A 27,554-nucleotide genomic window follows, 5' to 3' on the forward strand; every position below is an offset into this window, starting at 1 on the left:
ATATATATATATATATATATATATATATATATATATATATATATATATATATATATATATATATATATATATGGGAGCTATATCTAAATCTGAACCGATTTCAACCAAATTTGGCACAGTTAACCATATTATAAAACGTACACTTTGTGCAAAATTTGAATGAAATCAGGGCAAACTTCTGGTTTTTGAAGCCATATAAGTGCAAATCGGACGAAAGATATATATGGGAGCTATATCTAAATCTGAACCGATTTTAACCAAATTTGGCACAGTTAACAATATTATTAAACGTACTCCTTGTGCTAAATTTGAAGCAAATCAGGGTAAAATTCTGGCTTTTGAAGCCATATAAGTGCAAATCGGACGAAAGATATATATGGGGGCTATATCTAAATCAGAACCGATTTAGCTGATGTTTTGCAGGTTTTATGTGACTCATAATATTCAGATGCACAAAATTTGAAGAAGATCGGTTCATAAATACGTGAATTATGATCAAATCGGTGATAAATATATATGGCAGCTATATCTAAATCTGAACCGATTTTGAACCAAAATCAATAGCGATTGTCTTTGACCCGAAGAAAGAACCCATGCCAAAATTGAAGACGATCGGACTTAAATTGCGAGCTGTACTTTGTGCACAAAATTACATATACAGACAGACGGACAGACAGACAGACAGACGGACATCGATAAATCGACTCAGAATTTAATTCTAAGCCGATCGGCATACTAAAAGATGGGTCTATGACTATTATTTCTTGGCGTTACATACAAATGCACAAACTCATTATACCCTGTACCACAGTAGTGGTGAAGGGTATAAAAATGTTGGACTTCGGTCGAAGTAGGGTTTGAACCCACGACCCTTGCATGCAAGGCAGGCATGCTAACCATTGCTTTACTTCGGCACGTGGGCGCCGAAAACTGTGCTTTATAAATATAACTGTTTGCGTTGATGGCTATAGCGACATTTGTCTCTTGATTTCAATAACAGCTGCGCAGTGTGGATAGTGTGTTGGCTCATGTATATAGTTTTCTTCCAAACAATCTTCCTTACAGCGAAAAGCATCTGGGAAACGAAATTGTTTGTCTAAAACTTCGTTTCGGAGGAAAGAATTATTTGTTTGCGTGTAAATTTTACTTAAATTTTGTTCATAAGTTTCTAAAATGACTATAACTGTTTTTACAATGTTCCAATTTAACAAACTTTACACCCAGAAAAAAGTGCCTTCGAAACTAAAGGAAACAAGTATATACGGCCGTAAGTTCGGCCAGACCGAAGCTTATGTACCCTCCATCATGGATTGCGTAGAAACTTCTTCTAAACACTGCCATCCAGAATCGAATTACTTAAGTTGCGGTAACGCTTGCCGATGGCAAGGTATCTTACAACCTCCTAACACCATCTTCTAAATTGTATGTAAGTCCATACGTGGTATATATTAAATCAAACAAGTATATACAGCAGTAAGTTCGGCCGGGCCGAATCTTAAATACCCACCACCATGAATCAAATATTAGGGTTTCGTTTGAAATTTCAGGGGGGTTTGAGGATAGATCAAGCAGAGCTGTTCAACCAGAAGATAAATCTAAAGATTTTTACCTATGAAGACTATATCAGATTCTTGATTTATAAGAACGATTTTTGTTTGAGTTTTAGAGGAATCATTAACATCTCTTGTAAGTGTGCACGAAAATTATAAAATAACGTCTTGATTTGAAATCTTAAATCTGTAGATTTTCACCCGAAAAGTAAAATGTGAAAATTTTACATTGAGTTTCAAGCAATTTTCATGATCAGTGCGCCTTCTATAACCTCAAGAAGTGAAATCGGTCTATTTGGATGCATTATTAAATGGACCGATAAAAACTTAATCCGATACACGTTTTTGTGAGCTTAAAATACCAGAATATTTACAATTTCAGGCAAATCGGATAAAAACTACGGCTTCTAGAAACCCAAGGAGTTAAATCGGGAGATCGTTCTTATGGGGGCTACACTAAAATATGGACCTATACTCACTGTTTTCAGCACACCTCTTTATGGCCCGAAAGTATCTCTAGATTTCCAATTTCAGGCAAATTGGATAAAAACTACGGTTTCTATAAGACCAAGACCCCAAATCCAGAGGTCGGTTTATATGGGGACCGTACCAAAACATGGAACGTTTTTGGCACATCTCTTTATGGTTCTAAAATACCTCTAGATTTCGAATTTCAGGTAAATTGAATAAAAACTGCGGATTGTAGAAGCCCAGCACCCAAATCGGGAGGTCGGTTTATATGGGGACCATACCAAAACATGGACCAATTGGCACACGTATTTGTGGTCCTAAAATACCTCTAGATTTCCAATTTCAGACAAATTGGATAAAAACTACGGTTTCTATAAGCCCAAGACCCCAAATCGGGAGGTCGTTTTATATGGGGACCATACCAAAACATGGACCGATACTCAAAATGTTTGGCACACATATTTGTGGTCCTACAATACCTCTAGATTTCCAATTTCAGGTAAATTGAATAAAAACTGCGGTTTCTATAAGCCCAAGAAGTAAAATCGGGAGATCGGTTTATATGGGGGCTATACCAAAATAGGGACTGATACTCACAATTTTTGGCACACGTATTTGTGGTCCTACAATACCTCTAGATTTCCAATTTCAGGTAAATTGAATAAAAACTGCGGTTTCTATAAGCCCAAGACCCCAAATCGGGTGGTCGGTTTATATGGGGACTATATCAAAACCTGGACCGATATAGCCCATCTTCGAACTTGACCTGCCTGCAGACAAAAGACGAGTTTGTGCAAAATTTAAGCACGATTGCTTCATTATTGAAGACTGTAGCGTGATTACAACAGACAGACAGACAGACAGACGGACATCGTTATATCGTCTTAGAATTTCTCCCTGATCAAGAATATATATTCTTTATATAGTCAGAAATCGATATTTCGATGTGTTACAAACGGAATGACAAACTTATTATACCCCCGTCACCATTCTATGGTGGTGGGTATAAAAAAATCGATCCAATACGTATATAATTCAGTTTGACAAAGTAGACACAAAATTTTGACAAAATTTTCTACAGAAATAAAATTTTAACAAAATTTTCTATAGAAATAAAATTTTCACAACATTTTCTATAGAAATAAAAATTTTGACAAAATTTTCTATAGAAAGAAAATTTTGACAAAAATTTCTACAGAAATAAAATTTTAACAAAATTTTCTCTAGAAATAAAATTTTGACAAAATTTTCTATAGAAATACAATTTTGGTAGATTATTTTTGGCTCTAGTGGCAACCATGATTATGAACCGATATGGACCAATTTTTGTGTGATTGGACCAATTTTGGTATGGTTGTTAGCGACCATATACTAACACCACGTTCCTAATTTGAACCGGATCGGATGAATTTTGCTCCTCCAAGAGGCTCCGGAGGTCAAATCTGGAGAACGTTTTATATGGGGGCTATATATAATTATGGACCGATATGGACCAATTCTGGCACGGTTGTTAAAGATCATATACTAACACCATGTTCCAAATTACAACCGGATTGGATGAAATTTGCTTCTCTTGGAGACTTCGCATGCCAAATCTGGGGATCGGTTTATATGGGGGCTATATATAATTATGAACCGATGTGGACCAATTTTTTCATGGTTGTTAGAGACCGTATACCAATATCATGTACCAAATTTCAGGCGGATCGGATGAAATTTTCTTCTCTTTGAGGCTCCGCAAGCCAAATCTGGGGATCGGTTTATATGGGGGCTATATATAATTATGGACCGCTGTGGACCAATTTTCGCACGGTTGTTAGAGACCATATACCAACACCATGTACCAAATTTCAGCCGGATCGGATGAAATATGCTTCTCTTAGAGGCTCCACAAGCCAAATCTGGGGATCGGTTTATATGGGGGCTATATATAATTATGGACCGATGTGGACCAATTTTTGCATGGTTGTTAGAGACCATATACCAACACCATATACCAAATTTCAGCCGGATCGGATGAAATAGGCTTCTGTTAGAGGCTCCACAAGCCAAATCTGAGGGTCCCTTTATATGGGGGCTATACGTAAAAGTGGACCGATATGGCCCATTTTCAATACCATCCGACCTACATCGATAACAACTACTTGTGCCAAGTTTCAAGTCGATAGCTTGTTTCGTTCGGAAGTTAGCGTGATTTCAACAGACGGACATGCTTAGATCGACTCAGAATTTCACCACGACCCAGAATATATATACTTTATGGGGTCTTAGAGCAATATTTCGATGTGTTACAAACGGAATGACAAAGTTAATATACCCCCATCCTATGATGGAGGGTATAAAAAAATAGGAAACATTTATATATGAACTAATTTTGAGGCAACTTCGCAAAAGTGTATTTATGATTTATCGGTCGATAGATGTGTAATAGAGTAGTAGGAAATTTGAGTCATTTTGATAAGTTTTCGACTTAGCAGTGGCGATTTGGCCAGTTTAGCCTAAATAGGAAAAGCATATATATGGAATCTATATCGAAATCTGAACCGATTGCAATCAAATTTCACATGCATAGTTACTATGTTGAATCTACTCCCTGCACGGATGAAAAAGACTGTTTTTCATAGGTTTGGCTATAAACATTATATGTTTGGAACACAAATTTTTAAACACAATATTTTTGAGTGCAAGCATATAATGTTCATAAACTAGCATAACATGTTTGGGACATATATGTTAATATGTTAGAACATATTATGTTTGGGACATAAAATGTTTGTAAATATAATATGCTTGGATGCAAACATATATTAATTTAGAAATAGCCTATAAACATATATGTGTTTAGTAGCTTGGAGCGCTATTTAACAGGGAGCGATATTGAATTAAGTTGGTGGTTGTTGCTTGTTTTTACAAAATTAACATTTTATTTTTCCTTGGGCAATTGATCAGCTACTTCTTTGATCCTTACAAACTGTGTGGTCCGCTGTTCGAATCCCCGTCCGGCAAAAAGTAAAATTAAAATAAAAAAATCATACAATTGAATAATTTCTTCTACAATGTTTGTATTACAGAAAAAGGTGCTAAGAACTAAAAAATATCGTGGAAGTGAGAAAGATGTGGGGGAATATACAATTGGGCAGAAACAAAATTTTGAGCATTCAGGTCGAAAACCTATGTTGTTAGCACCTATATTACCTGTTTATTTTCATAATTCATTATGATTGTAAATATATAAATAAATAAATAAAATTTTGAGCACAATATTGTTTGGGAGAATTTTTTTGTAAGCATATAATATTTTTGGGTGCAAAATGCTTCCAAACATATTATATGTTCACATAATAACATATTGTTTTTTGGAAGACAACATTATTGAATTTGGATGCAAAAATACAAAATGTTTGGAACTTAGACTACCCAAACATATATTGTTTAGACCAATATGCTTTCAAACATATTATATATTGGAAGAGATCAAACATATAAATGTTTGGGCAATACCCAAAAATATATATGCTTGAAGCAAAATATGTTTGGGAGTATATGTTACAGAAGCGATTTTTTGTGAGCGTGTGTGCAAAATTTCACGTAAATCGGATAACAACTTTGACCTCTGTGGTCACATGACGGAAAATCGGGCGAAAGATATATATGGGAGCTATATCTAAATCTGAACCGACTTCAACTAAATTTTGCACAATTAACGATACTATAAAACGTACTCCTTGTGCACAATTTCAAGCAACTCAGGGCAAAACTCTGGCTTTTGAGGCCATATAAATCCAAATCGGACGAAAGATATATACGGGAGCTATATTTAAATCGGAACCGATTTTAACCAAATTAAGCACACTTAACGATACTATTAAACGTACTTGTTGTGCAAAATTTGAAGCAAATCAGGGCAAAACTCTGGCTTTTGGGGCCATATAAGTCCAAATCGGTCGAAAGATATATATGGGAGCTATATCTAAATCTGAACCGATTTCAACTAAATTTGGCACAATTAACGATACTACTAAACATACTCCTTGTACAAAATTTGAAGCAAATCAGGGCAAAACTCTCGCTTTTGGGGCCATATAAGTCCAAATCGGACGAAAGATATATATGGGAGCTATATATAAATCTGAACCGATTTAGCTGATATTTGGCAGTTTTTACGGGACTGACAAAACATTCAGATGGACAAAATTTGAAGAACGTCGGTTCATGAATACGTGAATTATGAACAAATCGGTGATAACTATATATGACAGCTATATCTAAATCTGAACCGATTTTTTCCAAAATCAATAGCGATTGTCTTCTACCCGAAGAAAGACGTTATGTCAAATTTGAGGACGATCGGACTTAAACTGCGACCTGTACTTTGTGCACAAAATTACATATACAGACAGACGGACATCGCTAAATCGACTCAGAATTTAATTGTAAGCCGATCGGTATACTAAAAGGTGGGTCTATGACCACTATTTCTTGGCGTTACATACGAATGCACAAACTTATTATACCCTGTACCACAGTAGTGGTGAAGGGTATAAAAATGATTGATATTTGTTACGTTTCCAATTAAAATATTAATTGATTCAATTAATCTGTTAATCAATTCGGAAATAATTTTCAATTACAAACGTGATTGAAAAATTTTCCGTTCCCAATTAAACATGTGATTGATTCTTCAATCACCTTTGTGATTGAAATTGAATAGTTTTGAGCGTAAATTGAAAAACATGAATACAATAGTGTGCAACAACAAATGGCCAACCGGTAAAGGACTGAAAAAATATATGACAGAATGCATTTGAAATTACCTGTGTTTTGTGGTATTGTAAAAAAGGAAAACAATCTACGCCCAGCAAAAACTCTCATTACCCGGTAATCTTGTAGGTAAGCCTATTTAAAAATTAATAACCACTTATTAATTGGCATCGCTCCGGATTACATTTACATACGCATGTCCTAGGAGGAAAGTACTTCACCTCAGGCATACGTTCGGCCATGAAATAAGTAGTGTATAAAGAGCATATGGTCACATAATATGTAATCAGTTGTTCGTAGTTTGTAAAAGAACTACTTATTTCCTCAGATATCCAAATCTCGAAAATAAATACTTCTGTCTCTACGCTGAAAAAAAGCTTGTCCGGTTCCAAGGATTTTGTCTTTACACTAATTAATTTGGTATTGATTCCGAGCCAAAGAAACGGAGAATTGAAGAGATACTAGGAGACGAATTTGAATCTTTCGGATTTTTTTCGACTTCTTGTTCTTGTCCTTTAGAAACTGTTTAACTATAACTCAAATGCTATGTTTCAAGTAAAAAACGACGATAAAGTATTAAAAGACATCCGCATTTTTTTAATCCTTCTTAGCTTTGCTAAATACCAAAAGTCAACAAATTTGAAGACAATTTCATTAATTGTAAAGAGTTTTTTAGAATTATTAAAGCCAAGTTAATATTAGTCCTGCAAACATATTTTTCATGTAATTATACCCATTTTTAAGTCGAATGAACTGTAAGGACAAAACAACTTTCTTAAACAGTTTATCTCTTGGACAAGGCAAATATCGTTATGCGTCTTCTATGCTAAGCAAAACTCGCAAAAAAATTTGGCCTCACAATATTTTCTTTCAGTGTATGTTAAACCTTATGAAAATAATAAAAAGAATACAATGCAGAATGCCGTTTATAACGAATCCATTAGGAGAGATGTAGATTTGGATGTACATATAACTCAGAATGAACTAGAAAACTTACTAAAACAACTAGTGAGTTAAATTAGTTATTATTACCAACATTCATTTATAATCATTTATATGAAGCCATTATCGGTCAACTGCATTACATTTTGAGAATAATCATTACAAATTACTGAGAAATATTTATTATTGTCATTATAAGTTAGTCATAATTCATCGCAATGTAATGCAACGTGTTATGAGACTTTTACTGCTGGTAATGCAAATTGTAATGAGTTGTGGTTACCTAGTTTTTGCTGGGCGTTTATTGAAGGTAAGCAATTGTGAAATGTGAATACCGTTTTCCATTGAAGCCTGTTTACATTAACCGGACTAAAATATTATATTTTTTATTCATTTCTTTTAGTGAGCAATTTTATTTCATGAAATTGGTCAATCAATCAACTCCATCATTTTATCAAATATATAAACATATAAGAATATGTTTGCAATCAAAAGGTGGGTACCGTATTGATCTTTTAACATTTTAATTTTTTTCACTACTAGTTTTCTTAAAACCAAGAACGGTATGGGTTCGTTGGAAGATTCACCTTCAAGATGTGAAGTAGCGTTGGCATTAAATTGCATTAGTGTTTTACCCGACTTTTTCAGTTTCAATCCAAGTAGAGAGCAGCATATCTGATATATAACCAAATGAGCTGCATTACAGCTCTATGTAATGGTAAAAAAGTTTATTTCTTTTGGATTTAAAAATCTGAAAAAATATCCGAAAATAATAAAAATATCCATTTCCATATATGTATATTTTATTTCCAGTATTTGCAAAGAATTATCAATATAATACCAAATATTACATTGCTTTGTCATTTTTGTTGTCTCTGATTGGTTCAAATTTTAATAGACGATTTAAATTATTGAAAATTTTGGAAAGAAATTGCTACTAAAATTACACCTTTTACGCTAAAAGACAACAACGGCAAAAGAAGATTATAAATCTGCAACCTGAAACTAAGAATTCAACTTGATATTCTATACAAGTAATGTTTAACAAAATTAACTTTTAATTGAACAAAAATAAGTTCTAGTTATTCTGTTTACTTTCAGAAAAACTAATTTACATGCTGCTGATTTATTGGATATCTAGGCGCATCTACATATTAGTAGGAACATGCTAACATGGTTATGATAAGGAAGATAATGATTTATATTATTTAGTTGTTATTGATCGTAATTGTATGTCTAAGTTATGTTAGAACAAAACACACACATAACAAGAATCAAATTTTTTGTCTTTTGAATAATTCACAGAATAAAATATTGAATATTTTTTACAAGAAACGCATATTTTCTTTTACCTCAAATAAAACTAAAAGAGATTTAGGGGGCGCAATATATAATTTTTTTGATTGAAATTTATTGTCAATATCAATTAATTATTTAATTGAATCAATGAAATAGGTTGATTTTTGTTGTGGAATTGTGGAAATTTTTAATTGATTCAATTAAAACAGTGATTGAATTTTATGTCAAAAACCAATCACTTTTTTAATTGATTTAATCACACAATTAACTGATTCCGTGACAAAATTCAATTAAATTTTTAATTGAAAATCGTTTTGGTTTTTAATCAAAATGGGTAATTGATACTATCATTTTCGTGATTGAAGACATTTCAATTAAAAAAAATGAAACGATTTTTCTTGAAATCAAAAAAAAAATGTGTATAAACATACATGTGCCAAACATTTTATACCAGTACATGAAAATTATGTGCTGTAAATTTGAGTTTCAAACATATAATTTTTACACCAAAACATTTGAAAAAATAGTGTTTTTCGTCCATGTATGCCTTTTAAATACCACTGATAAAAGAATAAATTAACTAAAACATAACCATATTTACCGAGCAGAACTTCATTCTTACAATTTTCGTCATCATACGAAATATTTCTTCTGCTTTAGTTTACAATGAACTCATTTGTAGTGTGATTGGAATATATACTCACATTAAGTTCACATCTTTTAGAAAGATTGGAAAATACAATTAAACTAAAAATAAATAATTGTTTTGCCAGAAAAACAAGTTAAATTTAGTATCAATTTGGCGATTCTGTGAAAAAGAGCGTCAAATGATAAATTAAATAATTACAAATACTTTCTTAAATTTTTAAAAGCTCTTTATTTCGAAGTAATCTAAAATGCTACATATATGTATGGCCATAGATCTAAAATACATTGTAATATTTATAAAAGTGTTACTTTATTTTAATTCGTAGTTAACGAAAACGGAGAACCTGGTATATGGTCATCTCCCCATTTAGCAGCTAAAAGATAGTCCCCGGGATCTTGAACTTGATAGGTAACTTTATAGACATTCTTACCAATATGTTTGACAATGACTTCATCACACTGTCCTTTGGGACCAAATATGCCCACAAATAGGATATTATTGCCTGCTGTTGACCCATCTATGATAAATTCGTTTTTCTCATTTAAAATGACATGATTCAGCCCCAGGCCACGATGAACAACTTTTGATGCATCCGATTTGAAATTTGGTACTGGAATAGAACAAATAAGTTTTTATAAAACTATGATAAGATCAGAATTTATTACAGTAAAATGTTTACATAAACCCCAAAAAAATGAACCCTTTATGAATTTTTTTTTAGAAAATTAAACTAAAATAAATTGCAATTGCAACATGATACAACAAAGAAAATACTTTTTGTCAAATTCAAAATTTATTTACGCTTGTTTTTGTGTAATCCATTTGTATAGTATTTTTCTAATTTTTAGGTAAACAAAAAAATAATTATTACAATAAATTTGAATAAAATCAACTCAAATCGCTATAAGCTATAGACAATTTTTAATATTTAAATTAATTTTGCACTATATTAAGGAACAATTTCTTTGATAAAAACGAGCTATGCGAACTACGAAATATCAATAACATTTTTTTTTTCAATTAAAATCCTCAATACAGTTTTTAATGAAACTCAAAAATTGTAAAATGTGTCTTGACATAGAAAAAAGATCTGATTAAATCACGAAATTAACTGATCCAATTATTTATTTTAATTGAATTTGTTTCAATCACGAAAAAGATAGTATCAATCACAGAATTACTAGAAACACAAAACATATAATTGGTTAACAATTATTTGATTTCTTTCGTACTTTCAATTAATTATTACACCCTCCATCATAAGATGGGGGCTATACTAACTTTGTCATTCCGTTTTTAACACATTGAAATATTGGTCTAAGATCCAATACTGGTGGACACTTCTGAGTCCACCTTACGATGTCCGTTAATCTGTATCTGGAAATCACGCCAACTTCCGCGCGAAACAAGCTATCGACTTGAAACTTGGCAAAAGTATGGTGGATGACAAATGGGCCATATCCTTCCTGAAAGAGCAAATCTCATCCGAACTGGTAGACATTTGGTACGTGATGTTAGTATATGCATTCTAACAACAATGCAAAAATTGGTCTGCAACTGTCCATTAATATATAGCCCCATATAAACCGGCTTGTGAAACCTCCTGGAAGAGCAAATTCATCCGATCTTATTGAAATTTGGTACGCGATGTTAGTATATTTTCTCCAAGAACCATGCACAATTTCCTCCATAACGGTCCATAATTAGCCCCCATATAAACCGATCCCCAAGATTTAGCTTCGGAAGCCCCATGAGGAAACATATTTTATCTGAAATGTGTCCTTCTAATTACCATGCGAAAATTCTTTCATATCAGTTCATAATTATTTATAGACTCTTCTATATAAAACGATGAAATTTGATTGGGCTAATAATTAGGAATATTTTTGGTTAAATTAAAATTTTAGTTGGTATAATAAAGATGTTAATTAAAAACGTAAACAATTTCAATTATTTTCTTAACTGACTTTATTATATCCATGATCGTGGTATAATAAGTTTGCCATTCCAGTTGTAACTCACCGAAATCTCGATTTTTGACTATATAAAGTACATATGTTCTTGATCTGGGAGAAATTCTAAGACGATGTAACCAACCAGGCCAAGTTCGAAGATGGACTATTTCGGTCCGGGTTTTGATATAGCCCCCATAAAAATCTACCCCCCAATTTGGGGTGTTGAGCATCTAGAGTATCTCGCGAAAATTTTCGTGACTCACGCGTGAGTCGTGAGTCACGTTGATGAGAGTGTGCGTGAGCGTGATTTTTGACACGTCCCTAAGGTAAATTACTCATAAAATTATTCGTCAGTCACAACATTTTTCGTGAGTCACGACATTTTCGTGCGTGAGTACTAATTTTCTTTTCTTTTCGTGAGTGTGAGTGAGCGAGAGTTCTATCAAACCTCTAATCTAGAGCTATTTTAAGTCCACAAAGAAGTGTGCCGTATATGGTGTATATCGGCCCATGTATTGGTATAGTCCCCATATAGAACGAACTCTCGATTTGACGTTATGGGGGTGTAGACACCTCAGTTTATATCCGATTTGGTTGAAATTAAGAATCTACACCCAATGTAGACACAGCTGAAAAGGCTGCTAAAACAGCAGAAAGTCTGCTGAAAAGGGGACAGCAGTCACTGTTTGTTGAAAAAGCAAACATTGTCTGCTAGTTTTTAAACTTGATTGCCGTTAACCATGTTTTAGTTTCATCGAAACAAAGAAATATGTTAATCCTTGGGCTATCGTAACACAATAAAACAACATAACATATTAAAAATATGTATTGTATTTGCCAAAAAATCTGAATATTTCTCAGATGAAGGCATAACAGCAAACAAAATATTTGCTAATCATATTTGGGAGCTTTTAAGGATACTATAGGGGAGGCATATACCAAAACCTATTTCTGATTCTTGGAAATGCTTAGGGTAACATTTTTACGAGCTTTTGGCCGACAGACCTCAAAGTTCAAAAATGTAACAGCAAACTTCGTATATTTTTAGCAGACTTTTTAGGGCCAAAATGGGTGAATATCAGTCCATTTTTTGGTACAGATCCCATATAGACCTATCTCCCAATTTGATTTTTGGACTTTTAGACAACGCAATTTGCTTGAAATTGGTAAATTGGTTTTGGTAAAGCCCTCATATAGACCAATCTCCCTATTTGACTTTCTGGGCTTCAAGACACCGCAAATGTTCAGTAGTTTTGCTTGAAATTCGATATATAGACTTATTTTAGGTCTACAAAACATGAGTCGAATTTGCTTCACATCGATCCATATTTTGATAAGTCCCCCGACCATTCTCCCGTTTTGAATTTTTGAAATTGTAAATTTAAGGGCATAGTAGAACCAGAAGGTGCACGAAACTAGATGTAAAATTTTACATACGTGCTCATTTGAGTAATGGGGGTAATGTTCTATAGAACTTCGATTTCAAATCATATGAAAGGCATTATTACATTGGATTTTCTAGCTCACTTAGAGGACATATTTAAAATTCCTTTAAAAATCAAACAAAACTGAACCGATCTACTTCGGAGATTATCAAATGCCATCAAATCCACCGGAAATTCAAGAAACATACTTCGATGAAAAGTTTTCAAAGGAAACTATTATATTTGACTCTTGGTGTTCAGAGTTGGTCCGAGTAGCATTTTTTGCTTTTGAGTTTTTTACTGTCAAAAAGTTGTAAACGTCGAAAACGTCATATACCTGTATAAAACGTAGTAAATGTCAAAAACATCTGCGCAATTCTTAGATTTGATTTCAAAAACTATTTTTAATATCCTAAATTATGGAAACGTCATATTGAAGTATTTTAGAATTTTTTTAAAATATTATTGTGAAATTTTTACTTAAATGCAATTTGCACAATTCGCAAGCATAAACGTTTGAATGCAAGCGTCATCAAATTCCTGAAACTGTGAAAATTGTTGTTGTTACAGTTTACGACAGACCACCTCTGATGGTGGTAGATTTAAGATCGAACCAGGCCGAACTTAATGCTGTATATACTTGTTCTTATTTTAATAAAGAGTTTAAGTGTTCGTTAATGTTTTGATGGATTAGGTTTTCAGCTGTTTTGTGATATTTTTGTGTAGGTTAGGATTTTAAAGATAGAACTCTTGTAATCAGAGTTACCATATCTTTATAATCCTAACCTACACAAAAATATCACAAAAAAGCTGAAAAATTATTTAAATTAAATTTAAAATTTAAATTTCCGCTATATGACAAATTTGTCTACAATTATTGTTTGCTTGCTTTTAATTACGTAAATTGAAAAAGAGAAAAGGTTATGCAATATAAATGAAGGACATACATTTGTACATTTTACGATAACTATAGAGCTAACAGCAGTTTTATAAGCTAGCGACGTCAATAGTTTTAAATAATCGCAAAATTCGAAAGTCACCTATTTAAAATTTTACAAAAATTGAAAAGTTGACTTTTCAAAATGACGGTTTCTTTTCTTGTAAAAATTCACACTTTTTTTGCATTTTGCCCGGAAAATTTACTTTTAGGTTATTTTCTAAAAAAAAAACAGGTAGGTTAGGTTAAAGTGGCAGCCCGATTAAGTTTCAGGCTCACTTAGACTATTCAGTCCATTGTGATACCACATTTAACTAAAAGTACCTATTACATATGGGACCTTCTAGTTTTAACCACTGAACCTTCTCTATTATTTTCTTTTGCTGAACCAACCAGATTGCTCCAAAAACATTAACAAACTGTTTAAGTTAACGTTTTCCAGGTCCGCCAGTAATCTAAAGCTATATGCCCCTAAAATTTGCTTACGCCTTACACAAAATGCAGGAGGTGTTTAATTGATTCCTTTTCCTCCGCATCATGACAGCTCATACAATTGTCATTATACTTCGCACCAATAGTTTTTGCAACTTAGCCTATCAGGCAGCGACCCGTTATAGCAGATATCAGAAGTGATATCTGACGTCTTGAGAACACTAGCATATCTAGTGTGCGGTTCAAGTTTAAATGGGGCAATATTTGCTTGGTGTCGTTACAACCCTTGCAATTCTCCCATCGAACATTTGCCATCATGACGGCCTTCTCACGCAGTAAGAGCTTGCAGGTTGCCAGAGACATACCAACAGATTCTAGTTCCCCTGGAATATGTAAGGTAGTTCCTATCCTTGCTAACTCATCTGCTTGACATATTAGGTGAATATTGTACTGCTCAGCCATCTCGTTGAGAGATTTGCGGCAGTGGCCGTTTTCGAGTTAAGGACCACAGAATCCAAGGATTTTATTGTAGGTAGACTGTCTGAGTATATATTAACAGGTAAACGTGCGAAAAGGCTTCGAATTATGTTATGAAAATAGTGCCATGCATAGAGGAAAATTGCAGCAACGAAAGTGCTGCGATTGCCCTGTTTGCCCCTTTGAATTCTTTTCTGCCCGCTGAAATGTTGCTGGCAACATTTTAAAAATGCGCATTATGTACAGACAAAATGAAGGCAAAGCTATTTTTTCAGAAAAGAAGACCTAGAAGACTAGTTGCTTTTCAAGCTTGAGATCGATTTTATATTATATGAATTACGGCAATTTTCATGTAGCTCTGTTAGGTTTTAACTCCCAGTTAACAGAAAGTAAAATCGAAATATCTTCTCTCCGGTTAACTTTAACTGAGAATTTTCAGCAGTTAAGATCCTAACTGACATATGGAATATATAAGCAAGAAGTCAGATATGTCCGTAGTACGGTTTAAAAGTTCGTTAGGTAAGGGAGCACTAACAGGGATTCATGAAAATGGGCGTTAGACTTCTTTATTGTTCAATATTTGTTTCAATATTCAAAATATCATCAACATTTTTTTTCATTAAACATTTTAATTGAATTTTTAAAATATTCAATTAAAAATTTCAATTAATTTATTTGTATCAATTAATTTTTTAATTAAGTTGGGCGATTGATTCTATAATTTCTGAAGAAATTTCAATTAAATGTGCGTTTCATGGAAATTGGAAAAACATAGATACACTTCACAGTCTCATCAGCCGTGACACGAAAATGTCGTGAATCACGAAAAATTTTGTGGCTCACACATGAGTCGTGAGTCACGCTGATGACAACGGCGTGAGTGTGCGTGAGCGTGATTAACAAACCAAAAGTCGTGCGTGAGCGTGAGTCACGAAAATAATTTCTTCGTGAGTACTACCAAACTATATCGTGCGTGAGTGTGCGTTAGTAACGAACATCAGTAGAATTAGGAGATGAACAATCCCACGGAACGTTCTTAGGGTTTAACAGCCGTAAATTCGGCCAGCCCATGGATAGCGTAGAAACTTCTACTAAAGGCTGTAATCCACAATTACTGGGGTTGTGATGCCGATGGCATGGTACTTAAAACTTCTAAACATCGTTTTCTAAATTATAAGTTAATCCATATACTCCATATGTTAGACAATAAAGAAAGATTTAATACGTACATAACTCATATATAGAGGAGTCTGTAAAAAATTACGAACCGATATGAACCAATTTTTGCGTGGTAATTAAAGAACCGTAAGTGAAATAAGGGGATCGGCTTATATTTGGGGCTATATATAATTATGGACCCATTTTTGCATGGTTGTTAGAAGCCATATACGAGGGCAGTTCGGAAACTTCTTAGCCTAGCTCAAAAAGCGCGGTATAAACAGAAAAAAAGTTAGGTGTTTTGGAAACTTCCATCTCTATTATTATTTTATTTATTCATTCACACACTACACGGTTGAAAAAGACTGTTTTTCATATGTTTGGCTATAAACATTATATGTTTCGAACACAAATTTTTAAACACAATATTTTTGAGTGCAAGCATATAATGTTCATAAACTAGCATAACATGTTTGGGACATATATGTTAATATGTTAGAACATATTATGTTTGGGACATAAAATGTTTGTAAATATAATATGCTTGAATGCAAACATATATTAATTTAGAAATAGCCTATAAACATATATGTGTTTAGTAGATTGGAGCGCTATTTAACAGGGAGCGATATTGAATTAAGTTGGTGGTTGTTGCTTGTTATTACAAAATTAACATTTTATTTTTCCTTGGGCAATTGATCAGCTACTTCTTTGATCCTTACAAACTGTGTGGTCCGCTGTTCGAATCCCCGTTCGGCAAAAGGTAAAATTAAATGAATCCCCGTCCGGCAAAAGGTAAAATTAAAATAAAAAAATCATAAAATTGAATAATTTCTTCTACAATGTTTGTATTACAGAAAAAGGTGCTAAGAACTAAAAAATCTCGTGGAAGTGAGAAAGATGTCGGGGAATATACAATTGGGCAGAAACAAAATTTTGAGCATTCAGGTCGAAAACCTATGTTGTTAGCACCTATATTACCTGTTTATTTTCATAATTCATTATGATTGTAAATATATAAATAAATAAATAAAATTTTGAGCACAATATTGTTTGGGAGAATTTTTTTAAGCATATAATATTTTTGGGTGCAAAATGCTTCCAAACATATTATATGTTCACATAATAACATATTGTTTTTTGGAAGACAACATTATTGAATTTGGATGCAAAAATACAAAATGTTTGGAAATTGACTACCCAAACATATATTGTTTAGACCAATATGCTTTCAAACATATTATATATTGGAGGAGATCAAACATATAAATGTTTGGGCAATAGCCAAAAATGTATATGCTTGAAGCAAAATATGTTTGGGAGTATATGTTACAGAAGCGATTTTTTGTGAGCGTGTACAAGATATACAAAGATCTTTTAAAAGACAGTATTTGATTAATGTTGGTAAGATAGTAAAGTAATCTGCGACTTAATTTATAAATTATAATTAATTAATAATTAACATTGACGCATTCGCAATTTTTTTTTACAATAGAAAAAATAGAAATGCGTGCAGTCATTAAATATTTACCTAAAAGAGGGTTATCGGGACAAGAAATTCATAATGATATGGTGAATGTGTTAGGTGAAAGTGCTCCTTCATATGCAACAGTAAAAAATTGGGTTGCTGAATTTAAACGTGGCCGTACAAGCATTGAAGATGAACCACGTAGTGGACGTCCAAAAACAGCAACAACAAAAAAATTATATCCAAAGTGCATGATATGGTATTAAATGATCGACGAATAAAAATGCGTGAAATTGCTAATATCATGGGCATCTCAAATGATCGAGTCCATTTAATTTTGCATGAAGAACTACAGATGAAAAAGCTTTCTGCAAGATGGGTGCCGCATTTGTTAACAGTCGATCAAAAACGCATAAGAATGAACATTTCTCAAGCTTGTTTGGATCGTTTTAAGCGAAATAAAATGGATTTTAAGCGTCGTTTCATAACTGTTGATGAGACATGGATCCACCACTATACTCCAGAGACAAAAGAACAATCCAAACAATGGACTGAAGCTGGAGAAAGTGCCCCAAAGAAGGCAAAACCAATTCAATCGGCTGGTAAGTTTATGGCAACGGTTTTTTGGGACTTCAAAGGTATTTTATTGATTGACTATCTGCAAAAGGGCAAAACAATAAACCTTTTGGGTCAATTAAATGTGCAAACTCGAGAAAAACGTCCTGGCAACACAAAAAAATATTTTTTCATCAAGACAACGCACCAGCGCACAAGAGTGTTTTAACAATGGCTAAAATCAACGAATTAAAGTACGAGTTTCTTGACCAAACAATAGACTGGTCAAGCAATCCCAGTGACTTTTACTCGTTCCCAAATCTAAAAAATTCCTTGCTGGCAACCGTTTTACCTCAAATGAAGATGCAATTACAGTTGTAAACTACTATTTTGAAGACCTTGAGGAAAACTATTTAATCAAGGGATAGAATTGCTAGAAAAGCGTTGGCTAAGAAGTTTCCGAACCGCCCTCGTACTACACAATGTTAGAAGCAGAGACTTGCGCCGAGTACTTTTGGTCGGCGACGGCGGCTGACAAAAAAATACGTGGCGGCGACTCGAAGCCGGCTCACAGCCGATAGATTTTGGCGATATTGGCGGCTTCAAACAAAACAAAAATGTTTTCTGGTTGTCTTGTTATATTTTTTAATATATCATGGTTGTCATGTATGAGTAACACATTCTTTACAGTGTTTGGATTTGAGCGTGATCTTTTAGTTGTTATTATAGCTCCTGAACTAGAAAAAGCTTCTTTGTGTGAATCACTAGTTGCTGGTATGCTCAACAACTTTTGAACTAATTTTTCCAATTTCGGGAAATTCTAAATTAAAGCAAACGTTTAAAAAACTTGTGTAACTTTTGATTTTTCTGTCATTTCTTTTTCACACGATTTCGAAATGATTGTTTACGCTTTAGAATATCTGTAAAATTTTTATCTACCAAATTTTGAGTCACCAATTGTTCACTTTTCACTTTACGATACATACATTGAAGCTAAGTGCGTCCTCTCCGTAAACAGTATAATTACCCTACAAATACGGAACTTTTTCACAGTAAATGAATGTGAAATGTGAATGAAATGTGCATTTAAACTGGAGAAGCAAATTTCATCCGATCCGGCTGAAATTTGGTACATGGTGTTAGTATATGAGCTCTAACAACCATGCAAAAATTGGTCCACATCGGTCCATAATTATATATAGCCCCCATATAAACCGATCCCCCGATTTGGCTTGCAGACCCTCTAAGAGAAGCAAATTTCATCCGATCCGCCTGAAATTTGGTACATGGTGTTAGTATATGGTCTCTACAACCATGCAAAAATTGGTTCATATCGGTCCATAATTATATATATCCCCCATATAAACCGATCACCAGATTTTACCTCCGGAGCCTCTTGGAAGACCAAATTTCATCTGATTCAGTTGAAATATGGTACGTGATGTTAATATATGGCCTCAAACACCCATGCAAAAATTGGTCGATATTCATCCGATCTGGTTGAAATTTGGTACGTGGTGGTAGTATATGATATTTAACAACCATGCCAAAAGTGGTCCATATCAGTCCATAATCATTTATAGCCCCCATATAAACCGATCCCGAGATTTTGTTTTGGAGCCTCTTGGAGGAGCAACTTTCATCCGAATGAGTTGAAATTTGTGGATGACAGTCTTTCGTAGAAGTTTCTACGCAATCCATGGTGGAGGGTACATAAGATTCGGCCTGGCCGAACTTACGACCGTATATACTTGTTTAATTTTGTGATTGATACTATCAATACAGAATATTTGTTTCTAGACTATTAGTGTTATAGAACAAAAACTTGAGAACTAAATCGATATAAAAGAAGATGCAATTAGCCATAAAAACCTGCAAAAGAGTCATATACTTTTTTCCAAACAAAGTTCCTAGCAGCGAAAAGCAAATGGTAAACGATGATTTTTGGCCTAAAATGTCATTTGGGAGGAAAGAATTAACATATTGTTTTTTGGTTGTACTTACACTCTGCCCTATTGTTCAATCCTTGTTCATTTCCCTGTACAGCCACTATGATATACGGTGATTTTGGCAATGGAACGGAGTTACATTTAATATGAACTTTATATAAACCAGGCTCATTCAAATTGAAGCCAACTTCAAAACGTTCAGGATCTAATATTCTCAGAGGCACATACATCAAATGTCCAAAAGGATTCTCCATCTGTAATATGTAATTATTGCTGTTGTTTTTTTGTTATTTTTTATTTTTATATGAAATTCCACATACCTTAACTTCGAAATTTCCTTTAACCCCATTACGTTTTATTATAAAATTAACATCTGTATTGACCATCAGAGCTCCATTGGGAAAATGCAGTAACTGCACACGGCTGGGATCTGTTAGTTCAGGGGCAACGAATATTTGAGAAGGTTGAGAAGGATATTTATCTGTAAATTTAAGGATATTTAATGCATTGTTTAGAATAACATAAGAGATTCAAGAAATATACAGAGCCACTGCTATTAGACGAAAAAAGTTTTCTAAAATGCTATGTTTTTGGTCTGGCTTTTTTGAGGAAGTATCCTAACTTTAAATCTATGTATCTAATCTATGTATATTTTTTATAAGAGTACAATAGGTATGCAAAAGCCGAATTTTCCATCGGCTCTTTGTAATCTTCAAATTCGACTAATCTACTTTCTATATTTTTACAAGTCGATTCAAATGGAATCAAAATTTGGGTTACATAACATTGTACATTATTTAATTTTTAGTGTTACAAATGAGCAAAAAACAAGTATATACGGCCGTAAGTTCGGCCAGGCCGAAGCTTATGTACCCTCCATCATGGATTGCGTAGAAACTTCATCTAAACACTGCCATCCACAATCGAATTACTTAAGTTGCGGTAACGCTTGCCGATGGCAAGGTATCTTAAAACCTCCTAACACCATCTTCTAAATTGTATGTAAGTCCATACATGGTATATATTAAATCAAAAAAGATCGATCCAATACGTATTGTTACGAATTTGATAATTATAGATTTAAGTTTATTTAAATTAGTTTCCATTAATTTAAATTTCAAATTGTAACGATAAAATTTCGTTATAACTTGTTGGAATCATCTATTCATTTTCTAGCACTTTCCTGAATTTCTTTTATGTTCTTTTGTTTGCTTATTTTCATGTAAGTTCTCACTCTCTTTGATAACAACCCCTTTGCTTTGTTATTTTGCATTCTCATTTCATCTCATTGTATATTGTCATTGTTTTTGTTCTTGTAGTAATGCGAGCGTATATCTATGTGAGTGTGTATGTGTTTAGCAGCCACCAGATGAATGACTTAATGGTCGTAGATCCTTCTAGCATTGTCTAAGAATGTTCTGGCGTTGCCAGAATATTGTAGTGCTACCAGAATGTTCTCGTATTGCCACACCGTCATATATAAAAGCGCTCGCATGCTGCTAACGAGTCAGTCTTAATTAAAGCGTCAAACGAATAACTTCAGTGTGAACGAATTGTAAAGTGTGAAGTCATAGTAAATAAATTGTAGATTGTCGTTATTTAAAAGAACTGTGTTTTAATTGTCGGGTAATTAAAAACGCCTAAATATAAAAACGTAACAATTGGTGTCGGAAGTGAAATAACGAAAAAAAATCTACAATGAAGTTTAATGAGCTTCGAGTGGAAGACTTAAAAAAGGAATTGAGCAAACTGGAGCTGCCGACAACAGGCAATAAGGCCCAGCTTCAAAAGCGTCTACTGGAAGAGTTTGAACGGCGTAATATGGACATTGCGACGCATGAGTTTGATTATAAGGAAGACATTGATGAATCAATACTCGTCAATACAAGCAGTGTAGAAACTCCATCTGTGGCTTCGAATGTTGTGGATTACACATCAATGCTCAATGCTTTGAGCAAAATGATGGAAGAAAATTCTAGAAAAATGGAAGAAAATTCTAGAAAAATGGAAGAAAATTCTAGAAAATTGCTGAAAGAAAATGCCCTACAAATGGAAGCAAATTCTAGAAAAATGGAAGAAAATTCTAGAAAATTGGAAGAAAAATTCGACGAAAATTCTAGAATGGTCAACGAAAAATTACAACAAATTTCTGAAGGCATGGAGAAACGTGTGGACCATATAGAAAATCAAATTGTGGAATTGGATAAGAAAGTTCTTTCCGTGGATGAGAAAATTATGGTTCATGATGAGAAGTTTCTGCACATCGAGAAAAAAATGTCAGAGCTGGAAATTAAAGGTGGTCCAGTGCGCGTCATCGAGGGCTCAAAAATCAAAACTCCTGTTTTCGATGGCTCAACGTCATTTGATGTCTTCAAATTCCAATTCGAAATGGTTGCTTCTAGAAATTTGTGGAATGACGATGATAAAGCAATTGAACTTCTATTGGCATTAAAGGGCAATGCTGCTGATGTGATACAAAGCATTCCCGCTGCTTCTAGAAATAACTATAATGAAGTAATAGCGGCGCTTCAACGCAAGTATGGTGGAGAGCACAAGCAAGACATCTGTAGAATGGAATTAAGAGGTAGAGTCCAGAAATCAAACGAGACCCTACAAGACTTCGCAACAGAAGTTGAGCGGCTAGTGCTTTTGGCATACCCTGGAGAGAATCATCCTCTTATAGATCGTATCAAGATTGAGACTTTTGTGAATGGCATTCGAGACCCTGAGATAAAATGTGCAACATATGCCGCACAAAAAGCTACATTCACAGAAACAGTAACATTTGCACTTGTACAAGAGACTGCGAGATTGCTGGCACGGCCTCAAATTCACAAAGTACGCAGAGTAGAGACCGAGTGTGAAGAATCGAAATCGGTCATTGAATTGGTAAAAGAGGCTCTAAAGCAGATAATGCAAGAAATGAAGCAGCAAGCAAATAAATCTAGAATGAAATGCTATAACTGTGATAAGGCTGGACATCTTTCCCGGGAATGTAAAGCGTGGCGTAAAACGTCGGGGTCAATCTCGCCATCTCCATTAAACAATAATCAGAAGAAGGCGACCACAAAGCCAAGCGACTCAAATTCAAATTTTGCGGATAATAGAAAAGGTGGCAAACAAGTTATTGATCAAGCCTTGACACGACGGCATTGCAATGTAGAAAACAGACGCTACTCGAAGGCTGAACCAAAGGAGACAGTTGTAAATGTCAGGCAGTTACACATCGAATCTGGCACAGACTGGTCAACAGAGCAACGTAAAGATCCCATTCTGAGAAAAATTATTTCGGCAAAACAAGAAAATAAGAAACCCAGCAAGAAAGACATCGCAGCCGAAAGTCCACTTATGAAAGCATACTGGGCTCAATGGGATAGTTTAGTTCTAGTCAATGGATCCCTGCAACGTAAATGGGAAAGCGAAGATGGCAAAAGCAGCCGAAATTTGATCATCGTTCCAGATTCCAAAATAAGAGACGTTTTGGCGGAGTTCCATAATGGTCCCAGTGGAGGTCATCTGGGAATAACCAAAACCGCCGAGAAAGTGAAGCAACGATTCTACTGGGTTGGATGCCAGAAATCAATTGCTGAATGGGTAGCCAATTGCGAGAAGTGCATGAAGGCGAAAGGTCCATCAAGGAAAAGTCGAGGTCCTATGCAAGAGTATAGACCTGGAGCCCCGTTTGAAAGAATAGCAATGGACGTGGCAGGCCCTTTCCCAGTAAGTGATTCTGGAAACCGTTATGTCCTTGTGGTCATGGATTACTTCAGCAAATGGCCGGAGGTGTATGCAATTCCAAACCAAGAGGCAAAAACGATTGTGGATGTGGTCAACAAAAACTGGATATGTCGCTACGGTGTGCCGTCCGAGATTCACTCAGACCAGGGAAGAAATTTTGAATCGGCCATATTCAAAGAGATGTGTGAATCCCTTGGTATCAAGAAAACGAGGACTACGCCATTACATCCACAATCCGATGGCATGGTAGAAAGGTTTAATCGCACCCTGGAGGAACATCTTCGAAAAGTAGTGGACAACGGCCAGAGGGACTGGGACGAGCATATACCAAAGTTTTTGCTGTCGTATAGATCTGCCATTCATGATTCCACCTCTCGAACACCTGCCAATGTTCTATTCGGAACTGAGTTAAAGTTGCCTGGAGATCTGATATTCGGCGCTAAACCTTATGAGCTCGCCATGGAAGAAAACAGAAACGACATCCCAAACACTTTCGGAGAAGTTCACGAATCAGTGCGCAACAAAATAAAAATGGTCAGCAACAGAATGAAGGCGAGATACGATCGTGCTGTAAATACTGAGGGCTTCCAAGAAGAAGAATTGGTTCTGCTATTTAACCCGCAACGAAAGAAAGGACTGTGTCCCAAACTGCAAACACAGTGGGAAGGCCCATACAAAGTCATCAAGAAGATCAATGATGTTGTATACCGGATTCAGAAGGACGACAGCCCTAGATCAAAGATGAAAGTTGTACATCTGGAACGATTGGCTCCTTACGGAACAGGTTCTGTGCCTGTTCGGGACGAACAGGCTTAAGCGGGAGGCAGTGTTACGAATTTGATAATTATAGATTTAAGTTTATTTAAATTAGTTTCCATTAATTTAAATTTCAAATTGTAACGATAAAATTTCGTTATAACTTGTTGGAATCATCTATTCATTTTCTAGCACTTTCCTGAATTTCTTTTATGTTCTTTTGTTTGCTTATTTTCATGTAAGTTCTCACTCTCTTTGATAACAACCCCTTTGCTTTGTTATTTTGCATTCTCATTTCATCTCATTGTATATTGTCATTGTTTTTGTTCTTGTAGTAATGCGAGCGTATATCTATGTGAGTGTGTATGTGTTTAGCAGCCACCAGATGAATGACTTAATGGTCGTAGATCCTTCTAGCATTGTCTAAGAATGTTCTGGCGTTGCCAGAATATTGTAGTGCTACCAGAATGTTCTCGTATTGCCACACCGTCATATATAAAAGCGCTCGCATGCTGCTAACGAGTCAGTCTTAATTAAAGCGTCAAACGAATAACTTCAGTGTGAACGAATTGTAAAGTGTGAAGTCATAGTAAATAAATTGTAGATTGTCGTTATTTAAAAGAACTGTGTTTTAATTGTCGGGTAATTAAAAACGCCTAAATATAAAAACGTAACAGTATATAATTCAGTTTGACAAAGTAGACATAAAATTTTGACAAAATTTTCTACAGAAATAAAATTTTAACAAAATTTTCTATAGAAATAAAATTTTCTATAGAAATAAAAATTTTGACAAAATTTTCTATAGAAATAAACTTTTGACAAAATTTTCTATAGAAATAAAATCTTGGTAGATTATTTTTGGCTCGAGTGGCAACCATGATTATGAACCGAATAAAATTTGAACAAAATTTTCTATAGAAATAAAATTTTGACAAAATTTTTTATAGAAATAAAATTTTGACAATTATGAAAATTTTATTATGAAGCGAATAAAATTTTAACAAAATTTTCTCTAGAAATAAAATTTTGACAAAATTTTCTATAGAAATAAAATTTTGGTAGATTATTTCTGGCTCTAGTGGCAACCATGATTATGAACCGATATGGACCAATTTTTGTGTGATTGGACCAATTTTGGTATAGTTGTTAGCGACCATGCCTAATTTGAACCGGATCGGATGAATTTTGCTCCTCCAAGAGGCTCCGGAGGTCAAATCTGGAGAATGTTTTATATGGGGGCTATATATAATTATGGACCGATATGGACCAATTCTGGCACGGTTGTTAAAGATCATATCCTAACACCATGTTCCAAATTACAACCGGATTGGATGAAATTTGCTTCTCTTGGAGACTTCGCAAGCCAAATCTGGGGATCGGTTTATATGGGGGCTATATATAATTATGAACCGATGTGGATCAATTTTTGCATGGTTGTTAGAGACCATATACCAATATCATGTACCAAATTTCAGGCGGATCGGATGAAATTTGCTTCTCTTTGAGGCTCCGCAACTCAAATCTGGGGATCGGTTTATATGGGCCCCAGATATAATTATGGACCGATGTGGACCAATTTTTGCACGGTTGTTAGAGACCATATACCAATACCATGTACCTAATTTCAGCCGGATCGGATGCAATTTGCTCCTCTTTGAGGCTTCGCAAGCCAAATCTGGAGATCGGTTTATATGGGGTCTATATATAATTATGGACCGATGTGGACCAATTTTTGCATGGTTGTTAGAGACCATATACCAACTTCATGTACCAAATTTCAGCCGGATGGGATGAAATTTGCTTCTCTTTGAGGCTCCGCAAGGCAAATCTGGGGATCGGTTTATATGGGGGCTATATATAATTATGGACCGATGTGGACCAATTTTTGCATGATTGTTAGAGACCATATACCAACACCATGTACCAAAATTCAGCCAGATCGGATGCAATTTGCTCCTCTTTGATGCTTCGCAAACCAAATCTGGAGATCGGTTTATATGGGGTCTATATATAATTATGGACCGTTGTGGACCAAGTTCTGCATGGTTGTAAGAGACCATATACCAACACCATGTACCAAATTTCAGCCGGATCGGATGAAATTTGCTTCTCTTTTAGGCTCCGCAAGCCAAATCTGGGGATCGGTTTATATGGGGGCTATATGTAATTATGGACCGATGTGGACCAATTTTTGCATGGTCGTTAGAGACCATATACCAACACCATGTACCAAATTTCAGCCGGATCGGATGAAATTTGCTTCTCTTTTAGGCTCCGCAAGCCAAATCTGGGGATCGGTTTATATGGGGGCTATATATAATTATGGACCGATGTGGACCGATTTTTGCATAGTTGTTAGAGACCATATACCAACACCATATACCAAATTTCAGCTAGATCGGATGAAATATGCTTCTGTTAGAGGCTCCACAAGCCAAATCTGAGGGTCCCTTTATATGGGGGCTATACGTAAAGGTGGACCGATATGGCCCATTTTCAATACCATCCGACCTACATCGATAACAACTACTTGTGCCAAGTTTCAAGTCGATAGCTTGTTTCGTTCGGAAGTTAGCGTGATTTCAACAGACGGACGGACGGACGGACGGACATGCTTAGATCGACTCAGAATTTCACCACGACCCAGAATATATATACTTTATGGGGTCTTAGAGCAATATTTCGATGTGTTACAAACGGAATGACAAAGTTAATATACCCCCATCCTATGATGGAGGGTATAAATATACCCCCATCCTATGATGGAGGGTATAAAAATTTTTTGCCTAAGGTTTTTCTTAATCTCCCGATAGGTCACATGACGATCTTGTAATAGCGCATCCATTTAATGGTTAACTAAATCATGTAATTTTCGCGAAAACCATACATGGTCATCTTTGAGAAAAATCATTTTCTAGCCGAGAAAAGTGCTTGCTGGCAATAAGCATTTAAATGCGACAAACACTTTAAATGATAGAGTTTGAGACCTTTAACTGCGTTTTATATTTCGGGATTAGAGAAATTATTAAT

At 34.6% G+C, this 27,554-nt stretch overlaps 1 protein-coding gene across 2 annotated transcripts in view; it reads right to left on the reverse strand.

Moving 5' to 3' along the window:
* Window positions 1–9,876: 9,876 nt before the first annotated feature.
* Window positions 9,877–27,554, reverse strand: part of LOC142221739 (filamin-B) — a 35,191-nt gene continuing 17,513 nt past the window's right edge. For both annotated transcript variants that reach the window (XM_075291525.1, XM_075291524.1), the window contains exons 2-4: window positions 20,348–20,508; window positions 20,083–20,281; window positions 9,877–10,282 (exon numbers count right to left, since the gene is read on the reverse strand). In XM_075291525.1, coding sequence (XP_075147640.1) covers window positions 9,987–10,282; window positions 20,083–20,281; window positions 20,348–20,508 — 656 coding nt within the window. In that variant the 3' untranslated portion in view covers window positions 9,877–9,986. The remainder of the gene's footprint in view (window positions 10,283–20,082; window positions 20,282–20,347; window positions 20,509–27,554) is intronic.

This window comes from Haematobia irritans, chromosome 1 (genome assembly GCF_050003625.1).
Source record: "Haematobia irritans isolate KBUSLIRL chromosome 1, ASM5000362v1, whole genome shotgun sequence".
In the NCBI taxonomy this organism is placed as follows: domain Eukaryota; kingdom Metazoa; phylum Arthropoda; class Insecta; order Diptera; family Muscidae; genus Haematobia; species Haematobia irritans.